The sequence below is a fragment of the Nicotiana tabacum genome, chromosome 9 (genome assembly GCF_000715075.1).
Source record: "Nicotiana tabacum cultivar K326 chromosome 9, ASM71507v2, whole genome shotgun sequence".
NCBI lineage: Eukaryota > Viridiplantae > Streptophyta > Magnoliopsida > Solanales > Solanaceae > Nicotiana > Nicotiana tabacum.
The window spans coordinates 63374337-63385842 of record NC_134088.1 but is presented as its reverse complement, the minus strand read 5'-3'; the positions used below and the strand labels follow the sequence as shown (position 1 = coordinate 63385842).

Below are 11506 nucleotides of genomic sequence, written 5' to 3'. Positions count from 1 at the left end.
TCGTTTTATTCTCATTTTGAGACTTGGAGCTCGGTTTTGGGTGACTTTGGAGGGAAATTGCATCACAAGGATTGGGGTAAGTATTTTATACTCGGTTTTGATTATATTTCGTGATTCTATCTTCGTTTTTGGTGATTGGATTATGAAATTTTAAAGAGAAATTAGGGGTTTTAGCCTAAAGTTTCATAGAGTGAGTTTTTGAGTTTTGAACATCGATTGGAGTCGGATTGGGGTGAAACTAGTATGGTTGGACTCGTAATTGAATGGGTTATCAGATTTTATAAGTTTCATCGAGTTCCGAGGTGCGGGCCCGGGTTGGACTGTTTGGTTGATTTTGGGCTTTTAATTAAAGATTCGACCTTTATCGATTGGGTTCGTTTTCTTTGGCATTATTTGATGTATTTGAGTTGGTTTTTGCTAGTTCCGAGCCGTTCGGAGGTCGGTACGCACGGGATGGTATTTTTAGAGCATCACTTGGCTTGCTCGGTATTGGATTTGGCTTGTTCGAGGTAAGTAACACTTCTAAACTTGGAGCTGAGGGTATGAACCCTGATTATACATGTTATGTGATTTGTTTGGAGGTGACGCACACGCTAGGTGACGGGCGTGTGGGCATGCATCATAAAAATTGGGACTCAGTCGATTCCGTAGAGTTGTGTAGTCAACTGAGTTGTGATTCATATTAGAAATTATGCTTAGGCAAATGCTGGTATTATTGGGACCCACTGAGGTCATTTCTGCTGTCGAATTATATGTTTAAATTATAATTTCATACTCAGTCATATTCATTCATTGCATATCATATCTTAGTCTCTGTTGTTATTTATTGATACATCATATCATCATTTTGGGCTAGTTACATGACATTGTGAACCCGAGAGACTGGAGAGATTGATGACTGAGTGAGGCCGAGGGCCAGATTGTGAGTGATATTTATGGGATTGGGTTGCACGCCGCAGCATGTTTTTATTTATTTATGCCTGGACCCGGCTTATTATAGCGCTTGGGTTGAAGGAGCCCCTCCGGAGTCTGCACACCCACAGCGAGCACAGTGAATATTATAGTTGGGATGGAGTTCCTTGGGCATGGAGTTGCCCTATATATTCACATTTGGGATGGAGTTCCCTGGACATGGAGTTTCCCTATATATTCACATTTGGGATGGAGTTGCCCTATACATTTATATTGAGGGATGGATCTTCCCTAGGCTAGACCTTGCCCCGTACAGTACTGAGTGATTGAGTACTCTGAGAGTGTGAGTACATGAGTTCATCATTGAGATGCATTGCATTCGGCATGCATACTTGAGATACAAGCATAGAGATGCATTTCTTCATGTTACCCGGTTTTGGTGACATTCATGATTTCACATGTATATTGATATATAGGCATAGAGATGTATATTCCTCATGCTATCTGAAAAATGAAACATCCTGTTGTTGAAAGGTTTTTGGGAAAATTACAGTTGTTCAAACTTATTTATATATTTTTGAGGTTTTCGGTGAAAGATCTGGGATCTACTGTCATACTTCAAAAGCATGCCTATTTTTCGTAACTGTGAACCAGTTGAGTTATTTCTTGTACCATCTTTATCATATTGTTATGAACTGTTACTGGTTAATGGAGTTGGGTTCTAACCCTTGTCTCAGCTCGTCACTACTTTCAACCTTAGGTTAGGTTTGTTACTTATTGAGTGCATGGGGTCAGTTGTACTCATACTACACTTCTGCACCTTGCGTGCAGATTTTGGGATGCTGATATTGCTCCGTATGGCGGGAGCTGGCATTGAGGATGTACCTGCGATCCGGTCACAACTGCCTCTTGTTCTTGGTAGTTCTAGAATTATTAATCTGTTCATATATATTTCAAGCAGATGATGTATTTTTATTTCACACCAGCTATGTAAATTCTGAATCTTAGAAGTGAGATTTGTACTACCAGTCCTTGGGAAAACTCATTAAATTGAATAGTTGTTAATTGGCTTACCTGACAGGTCGGGTTAGGTACCATCACGACTAGTTGGATTTTGGGTTGTGACAATAATCATACTATATTATAAGTAGGAAGACAAAAGTTAAAAGACTAAAATAACTATAAAAGAATGTATGACTATTTCGCCCTTCAGGCAAGCATTATTTCAAGAACATTTGGGTGCAAAGACATAATTAAAACATTCTACAAAGAATACAAAAAAAAAAAAGTTAATGAACATAACAAAAAAGAAACGTAAACTCAGAGAAAGAGAAATGCAAGAGCCATTCACACATGGCCATTAAGATGAAACCTGTTCAAATGACTATGTTTCAACAATGCATTAGTAAGGCCTTTGGCTTTCTTAAGAAAAATGTGTCAAAGCTCAAGACTAAAACCATTGAAGTCACTTTTTGTTTGCTTTATCAGATAGATATGTAATGAACGGACTTTAATATTCATTATTACGTCATGAAGTCTTCATGCATGCCTTTTCACATCTCATTATCAACCTCCTTTATAGTAATGGATATAGACCTTTTTCTAATTTAAAGAGCTATCCTTTGTTGTGTTCCATTTTGCACCATTTTCCTCAGTCTTTAGGCTTTCATTCCATTAGAAAGTTTACTTTTTCCAATTCCAGATTTTCTCATAATCGGGATACAAGGTCAATGGAAGAAATAATGGTAAATATTATATCGGAACTTTTCAGAAAAAGCAGTAAAGGAATAACATTGAAGTTGCAATTTTAACAGGTAAGTTCTTTTTTTTTTTCTTTTTTTACTTCATATGAGTATTCACCAAATTGTATTGTTTATGTAAGTTTTGGTTAAGTAACACTCCCTATACTTTTTTGATATGAAATAGTAATTTTTTTTTTTTTTCTTCAGTAATCACCAATCGGCGAATCGATGTTTATTATCCAGAAGTTATTTGGTAAACTTTTGGTTTGAGGCAATTCAACAGCATTCTGAAATGTATATTGTTCAGAAGGCCACAAAGTAGCCACATTCTCCAATACCTAAATAGAAATATTTGCATCATATCATCCACTAATAGTTGGCAAATTCAGTTTACGATCGAGCCATGCATATATCTAACTTAGAAGATTGGCCAGTAATATAGAAAAGAATAAATTTAATAAAAAGGAAACTCTCATATTCATAAAATGAAATCTAAAATTTGAGCAGAAACTGATACAACATGTGCAAGGATGACCCAGTTTCAGACTTACAAGATTACACAAAAAAATAATTTAGACAAATAAAATAGAAAGACCAAATTTTCAGTTCATCTCTGTTGCATTGAGTTTTATCATCACCACATTATAACAGTGTAAATACAACTACATATAATGGTAAATCGAAAAATGAATTTTAACCAATTATGAAAATGTAATACTGAATTTGTTGACCGTGTACAAATACAAACTATAATCATGACCGAAGTAGAAGACAACTACTAATGAAATGTTTTTTTCTTCCATATTTCTACGTCATCACCAGAAAATGAAGTATATCCTTTCATCAGTTTGAGTTTGAGCTTTCCTCTTCAATTTTTATGTTATTCATTATCTATACCGTTTTAAAACAGTTGTACGTATTAGTATGAGATACATGTGCAACGGACGTGTCCAGAAACTAGTAATATAAAAAGTAGATGCAATGTTTATATACTAGATTCGCCTCCATCTGAAATCTTTATCTAGGCCCAAATAGTAGTGGGTTTTGTGTCCCTCAGGGCTCTCCTCTTCTTTTCCACTTTAGTCGAGATCATGAACTATAGATAGAAACAGATTTAAGTTTTTAAGTTAGTTAAAACTTAGTATAAATCAACTTTTTCTAACTAAATAGTAAGATTTATAAAGAAGTTGGTAATTCATATTGAGTTATTATTGGTGACTTAATACTTTAATTGTATGGATATGATGGTGTCTCTCTATATTGGTACGAATTGGGAAGTTTATTTGCAGTTTTGACAATTCTGCTTAGTCAACAAGAGACCCGAGGTAGTGCTCTCTCTGTCCAGAAAATTGTTGCTCCACAGGCATTTCCGAATAGATCACAAACCTCGGAGCTTTAGTGCATGGACCAAGGAATTTTATTAAGCTACAAGAAACTATTGAAATTCTAACATAGAAATGGTTGAAATTTTGAAAGTGCCTTCATGCTATAGACTGTATCATTTAGAAAGAAAGGGTTGTGGCACCCAAGGCTATGGACTAGTGCTTGATGGTAGGCTATAATTGCGTATTTTAATTACTTATTGCACTCTAATTCACTACATTTTATTCATGTTTGAGCTTTAATTGATAGTGTTTTACACTTATTGTGTGTTTTGTGCCTTGTAAGAGTGATTTCGAGTGATGTAGATGTTATGGAGCTAATTCGAACTATTTGGAGCTTTGAAATCTAAATAAAAGCCCAAGGGATTAAGCCGGGATCATGTTCGGGGATCGAGTACTAAGTATGGACATTAAAAAGCAAGATTCAATCCGTACTCTGAGCAAAATGGCTTGCCGCGGCGCGTGGGGCGCCGCGCTTGTGCAATTTACTATTTTCTATCAGAACTTAGCTCTCTGGATTTCCCCACTAATGCCCTGCATGGCGCGTCGCACCATGCGGTGCGCCTGTATAATTTTTACAGAGTGAAAATCCAATTTCGACTATGAGAAGGTGGTTTCGTCTGGGCCCGACCCTACTTGGTATAAATACATGGGAAAACATTATTTTCTGAACTTTTGTTATACCTTAGACCTAAGGAAGCTAAGGAGGAGTTGGAGGAGCAAAAGCATAAGGATTTCATAATTCCTTCCTCACTCAAGACCCGAGTTTGGATCGAATTTATGTTTTCCTATACTTTTATTATATTTGTGATGAATTGCTCCATATGTATGGAGTAGTTCTCTTTAAGGTTTGATGGATTTGGTATATTGATGATTGTTTGTGAATTATAACTCTAGTTTTATGTATTAAAGTGTTTTTGGACGATTTAATTGTTGCATCTTTATTCACTTGTTCATATAATCGAGAGAGGAATAACTTGTGATATCTTTGCATTATATTGTTGGTCGAGTTCATTAATTCTTCTTAGTAATCGGAAGAGACTAGTTGAATTATTGATTAAACCTAGTTAAGAGAATAATGGGAAGAGGTTTTCCTAAAGACCAATCTACTACGCATTCTTGCATATCTTCACGTGCTTAAATTGGTTCATCTTATGAGGTTAAAACTTAATTGAGAGAGAAGTTTTTGCTGAACGTTTGAACTAATAATTGAGTGAATTCGAGAGACTCACTTAAATATTATAAGTGAATTACCTAGAGTTAGATCCCAAACAATTATCTTGCACTTATCCTATCAATCTCTATCTTCTCCCGTTGATAACCTTCTTTGCTTATTCCTTGATTCGATTGTCATCAGTCAATTGCTTTAGATTCTTGGTTAATTTTAATTAGACATCTTATAAATCTCAAATGTTGATCATCTTGGATAGCAACCAAGCGAATATTGTTTAAATCCAATCCATGTGGATACGATATTATATTATACTATATTTGATTAGCGAGCATAATTTAGGTGTGTGTTTCGAGCTCGTCAGTGCTCAATAAGGTAAAAATACTACTCCATGTGATTTCTTCCTATCTGCCTAAGATTATCAAAAAGTAGAAAAAAAGATTGTCCCCCATCCCGCTGAAGAAAAGAAATAGAAATATGGTAAAGTCAGTCCAAAGTGAAGAAGACAAGAAAGTCATTTTTACTGCAAGAATATGATACAAATGCAAACATAAGACAGTCAGAGATTCAAGTGCATACATAGTCACAAATGTCAAACTTGCAACATGGCAGCATTTAGAAAACTTCAGCTACCTTGGTTGCAAGAATGCGTTCTCGTCTTTCTACATACCCAAATGGGAACCAACCTGCATTCCCCTTGCACTCACCTTCAGCCCAGCCATTGTTTGACACCTTTTCGGGAAACAAAAAAAAACAATGTCAGCTAATACATGGATGGAGAAGGAATAGAATTCAGAAAGGGGAAATCTCAAACAACCAGTGATCACTTTTGCCAAAGAAGATCAGAATACACAACATAAATGACGTTAGTGTAACAAAATTGACATTGCATAAAGTGAAGGACCGGCAAGTAATCCGTTCAGAAGCTCTTATAATGGGATCCTTCAAGAATCTAACAAAAGAATTTACCGAAAATGGGTACTCAATAACTAAGCTAGTGCTAGACAACCATGACTATACATTATTACCGGTTGAAGAAAGCATGGTGGTAATGCTAGTACCCTATTCCAGATGCACCATGGTCACAGAAAGTTCATCAACTTATCAGAATGGATAATGATTTTCTGTCAACCAGATACTCATGCGGAGGGGTCGGCGTGTTGGAGGTTGGGGATATGGGGGGAGTAGGGTATTCGCACGTACTGTGACAACGAAGCATCAGAAAGAAAAATATTACCGATAACATTAGACAGAGAGCTAAGCTTACTTTTCGAACAACTACATAGTCACCAACTGATAATGTGAGCTCTACAGCTGACTCAGCTTCATATGGGTGTACGACCTGCCGTAAGAGACGTATAAACAAATAAAAAGCTAAAATTAAGTAAAAACACAAAGAGAGTCATCCATCATGTTTATTGATTCATAAGAACGCGAGAGAGAGGCAGAGTAACCATCACCTCTGCCAAGAAATAAGTTTTCCCATCTATGGATCCATCATATGACTGAGAAGCAAGTCCACCATTAACTTCAGTATAAGCTGGGGGAGGAGGCATCGGATTATAACTAGGAGATGCTTCAATTCTTTGACGCTCTGACATCATCTATGCACTCAAAGAGCATTCATCAATCCCCAACATTTAAAAGTGACAAACCAGTCAGGAGACTAGATGTAAAACTACTAAGATACCACCAACAATTTTGATAGAGAAAGAGCGCACCTCTGCCTCAAGCTGATCAAGGATTTGCAGAACTCGCTGATGATAATGACGTTGTGCCTCAACCTTAAACAAGAAATCAGTGAAGGGGCTTTTGATGGAGATCTCTGATTGAAAAAGGAAAAACTGATTTACAGTAGTAAAATGAAACAAATATTACCATGGCTACGAGCCGTTGGAGTGTTAACCTCTGTTGTTGAGCTTCAACAGCAGTCATGGCAGCAAAAGCTTCTTTTCCCAAAGTAGCCATGTTTGACTTTAGGTCCTTAAGTTTTGCTTCAGCAGCTTCCAGCTTTGATGCACTTTCAGGATTACCATTGGATTCCCTCAATTTAGCCTGCCGTCTGGAAACTTCGATAGCCTGATTTATTCCAAAGAAGGTAGGCATAACTACAGAAATTCAAGATATAATGCAAGTAACTCAGTGATACATGACTAGATATCAATTTATAAACGATAAGTGGCAATAGTTTAGTCAATCAGTCAAATAATGAACGACGCCTCAGTTTCAAATATTAGCTACAGTTTAGTAATAAAAAATATTAGCATACTGACTGGAATGATTAACGTGGAAAGACAACAATACGTGGATAGAGAGGGAATACTTCAAGTGAACACACTTCTCTTCTTTAAAGTTTACCTGAGCTTCAGCTTCCTGCCTAACTCTATCATAACGCTGAGCAAGTTGTCGAGCATCCTCCAGTGGAGCTCCCACAACCATTGCTCTTAAAGGCTCAGCGACCTGAAGTTTGAAACTTAATAAAGAATTGAAGACAATTTCCATACTTAGATTACTATTTCATGAATGAATTAATTACAAAGAAAGATCTAAATCATCTGATTAGAAAGCTCTTTGTGGCACTGCTCGCTTGGGTAACAACTAACAAGGGAAATCTAGCGCTTATATATACACAAAGTCCAGAACATCTGGAAGATGAAATGCAGGTTACAAATAAACAGCTATGGTGTTATTGTGACAATGAAAACTACTAATAATGGGACATTCATTATATCAAGCAAAATAGAAAAGGATGAAAGGAAATAAATAATTGTCTATAAAAAGTCACAACATATATCTCATCAATCTTAAACTAGGCTAACTTAATAAAAATTACCAAGATAATGTTTTGACCTTTAGATTTGAGTTGTAGACATTGTAAGCTAATTTAGCTAAGTTTGGTTGGTTATTTGTAAGACTGCTCTCCTGCACTTTTCCAGGCACAGGTAGCTGAACATAAACAGTTTGCTCACGTGTACTCTCCAGCCTCATTTCATTGTAAAAGTAACAATATTAATTTTTACATGAGCTGCATTTGAAAGGTTTGGAGATCAGGAACTCATGATTGCAGATTAACTGAATTCTCTGTCGTATACGACAATACTCTAGCATTCACTATCTAGCAGTACTTCTAAGACAAATAAAGCAAAAAGGAAAACACAGAAGATATAGTACCTAGATATGATCAACTTATCCAAATATCATTGACTCAAAAATTTCGTAAAGATACCTTTAAATCACAGTCCATCACTATATAGATTTCACTTTTTTCTATCTTATTTTTTTCCTAGTGCAGCCTGAATCAGCACCTCTCATTCCTTTGCACGGAAAACAAAATTTGATGGAACACAACATGATAATGAAGAAGGGCTTTCAATAGATCCAAACCTGTGTCCCAAGGGCTTTCAATAGATCCTCACGTTCCTTCTCAATTTCAGCTTGAGCCCTACTATAACTTAATGCTGCTTTAGATAACGTATTGCCACTTGTACATGTGTTTTCAGCCCCATATTTTCGGCTATCTTCTGCCAACCTAGTACCTAAAAAAAGAATGTATGTAGGACCTTAGTGAAAAAATAAGCCTTAGAGATTACGTATCTACATAAGAAGAAATTTCAGTGACTGACCAATTTCAATTTGCTTTGAGCCACTGATGATGTAGCCTTCAACACCTCGGACAATATCTCTTTGGAAGTGCTAGTGATAGAACAGGATACAAAGGATAAAGAAAAAAAAGAATCCAAAAAAGACATTCTAAAATGGGGGAGTTTTGTCAAACCTTGCCAGCACGAGTAGAAATGTACAGCTTCTCAAGTTTTTGATGCTGTTGCAACTCTACTTCATCAGTAACACTATTATCTTGGCCACCTAGTCCACTAGCAAATTGTTTGAAGACAGCCTAAGCATAAAAATAGCAAAGAATCAACAAAGGCGCATTGTTTACATGCACCGGCTTGAGGGGAGTGTTAGAGAGTTAGTATGTATAGTAATATGTATAGTGTTCCACATTGATAGAGAAGGGTTTAGTACTACGTAAATACTTAAATAGGGCTAATGTAAGACACAAATGAACACAAGAGGAATTCTTTCTTCCCATGTCTTAAACTCTTAACATATTCAATGTACGGTTACAATAGAGCAAGGATTTACGAAGGTGCTCACCTACATCTAAACTGATGCTATTCGATATTGTTGTCAAGGACCTTCTCCTTCCGGTCAGAGGCGGATCCATGATTTAAGCTTTAAGGGTTCAACCTTTAAGGTTCTTAGAATTAAACTCATTGTATTTTTAAGGTTATAGGTTTACACATGAATTTATGCTCTGCGTCAAAAGTATTGGGTTGAGATGAACCGGGTACTAACACGTTGCATCCGCCTCTGCTTCCAATGGATGTTGTTGGTGTTAATCACCGAGTTACAAAGTTCAAAGATGAATCAGATTCCATTCTCGTGTCTCAAAGCTTGAGACCAGCTACGATGGATTCAAAGCTAAACTATGAGCATCAACTCTTCCTTACCGGAAAGAGAAGGTCCTCAACTGCCACATCCTCTTCCTTCCGTTACCATAAATTAGGCAACTTACTTCAGCACTTGCTATCAAAGATAAAGACAGATTAATAGAACCACATTTTTTTCGTTACATTTATAAATCTAGAATCCACTACTAAGTCCATCTTTGGGAATCAAATGCACTAGATGATTCACTCTTACCCTTCTTGTGTCAACCCATGATCCTAACTAAAGCTCCATCTTAAATCCCACAAAGAAAAAGAGAAAAAGAAGGGATCTTTGTTCCAAAATAAACGAATTTAGAAGAAAACGAATCCGACGAACAAAAGTGAAGAGCTAAAACTAACTATTCTTCCTAGTCACAAAAGAAAAAAAAAGAGCAGCTTGAAGAACATACTCCTCTGTCCCAAATTCTTTGGCACTGTTACTATTTGAGGTCAAACTGTTTTCTCTTTTAATGTTCAAACTTAAATATATATTATTCTTAACTACATAAAATTTGTGATTTACAATAGCTCTATGTAGTTTCTGAATATGTCATTTTATTCTTAAAAGGATTAAAGCTTTACACAGAAGAGTCTGCCCCAGACCATGTCATTTATTATTTTCTTTTTTTTCAGAAAAGAAAAAGGAAAAAAAAACAAGAGAAAGAGTTAAGAGTACAGTTAGGGTTCATTTCTTCACCTATATATAGATATGGAAGAACTGGCATATATATATATATATATATATACACAAAGATAGAAAGAGGGAAATTACCTGTTGTTGTTTGGCAACTTGTTCTCTGAGCTTAGTAGCTTGTTTTTTGATTGCTTCCATTTCTTTCACACCACCACAGTCCACAGCAGTCAGCAGAGAGAGAGAGAGAGAGAGAGTGGTGAAAAGAAGAGGGAGAGTTGTCTCAACTTTCTGTTTCAAAAAATGTGTCGGACGGAACTCTGCTAAGCTCGATTCTTGTTACTTTTGTTTGAAACTTGTTGGACTCCGTACTTGCCTCTGTTTGACTTGGCACTTTTTCGCCCGTTATCTCACTTGTCCTTTATTAATTTTCTCCAGGTAACTTCTTTTTGGCCTTTTTGACCTAACTAATTTCGGGTTGTTTAGACAATGTATATGTTAGAAAATCAGAGGTTGTGGAAAAAAAACATACTTGAAATTTGCATATTCATAGTTTTTTGAAGAAAAAAAAATTGACTTATTAGCGGAGGAAAAAAGTGTTTTTTTTTCTCTTTTTAAAGTTAAGATATTTTGTCAAGCTTTTAAAATAAAAAAAATATTTTTGAGTAAAAGTAGAAATAGTTTTTGAGATACAGAAAAAAGTAGTTTCTCCTCAAAATATTTTTTAAAAAAGTACTTTTGAGAAAAATACGCTTAAAATTACTTTTTAAAAGTACTTCTCAAATTGATAAACTAAACACAAACTGTTTCTTGCCAAAAATATTTTTTTAAAAAATATTTTTGAGAAAAGCACTTTCTAAAATATGATGATTTTAGAAACTTGGCCAAACAAACTATTAGTCTTTTACAATGTTCTTGCAAGAAAAATATTGTACAAGATATCATTTAGGGATGGCAATGGGGCGAGGCGAGTCGAATTTTGTCTTATACGGGCGAGGCAGGTTTGATCTTATGCAGGTGCGGTACTGGCTGTGGGTTTCCTCCCTTCACTTTTAAAGCTGACTCTGTTGGGATGAAAAATTGCTCGAGTCTGCTGATGAGATTGAATCTGAACATATCTGGATTTTATCTAGTCTAGGAAGAAAAATTCGATCCGGAGGTAACCTCAGATTTCA

The 11506-nt window shown here is 35.9% G+C and overlaps 1 protein-coding gene across 2 annotated transcripts; it reads right to left on the bottom strand.

The window, feature by feature from the left end:
* Positions 1 to 5704: 5704 nt before the first annotated feature.
* On the bottom strand, positions 5705 to 10725 carry LOC107765444 (SH3 domain-containing protein 2-like). Of its 2 annotated transcripts, XM_075221710.1 has the most exons (10): positions 10473 to 10725; positions 8983 to 9102; positions 8831 to 8900; positions 8592 to 8743; positions 7566 to 7667; positions 7086 to 7286; positions 6929 to 6991; positions 6668 to 6811; positions 6475 to 6549; positions 5705 to 5939 (listed from the first exon to the last, which is right to left on the bottom strand). In XM_075221710.1, exons 1-10 carry the CDS (start codon positions 10530 to 10532, stop codon positions 5823 to 5825), a joined length of 1104 nt encoding a protein of 367 aa, XP_075077811.1. In that variant the 5' UTR covers positions 10533 to 10725; the 3' UTR covers positions 5705 to 5822. The 2 variants fall into 2 exon arrangements, with proteins under 2 accessions (XP_075077811.1, XP_075077812.1); XM_075221711.1 differs by lacking the exon at positions 7566 to 7667.
* Between the last annotated feature and the right edge of the window lie 781 nt (positions 10726 to 11506).

What these genes read in the sequence shown, in the direction of transcription:
- LOC107765444 (XM_075221710.1), bottom strand. Translation starts at nt 10,532, where the DNA reads ATGGAAGCAATCAAAAAACAAGCTACTAAGCTCAGAGAACAAGTTGCC. An exon ending in AAGTTGCCAAACAACAACAG is followed by an intron (nt 9,103 to 10,472) that starts GTAATTTCCCTC and finishes TTTTATGCTTAG; the next exon opens with GCTGTCTTCAAACAATTTGC. An exon ending in TTTCTACTCGTGCTGGCAAG is followed by an intron (nt 8,901 to 8,982) that starts GTTTGACAAAAC and finishes TTCTATCACTAG; the next exon opens with CACTTCCAAAGAGATATTGT.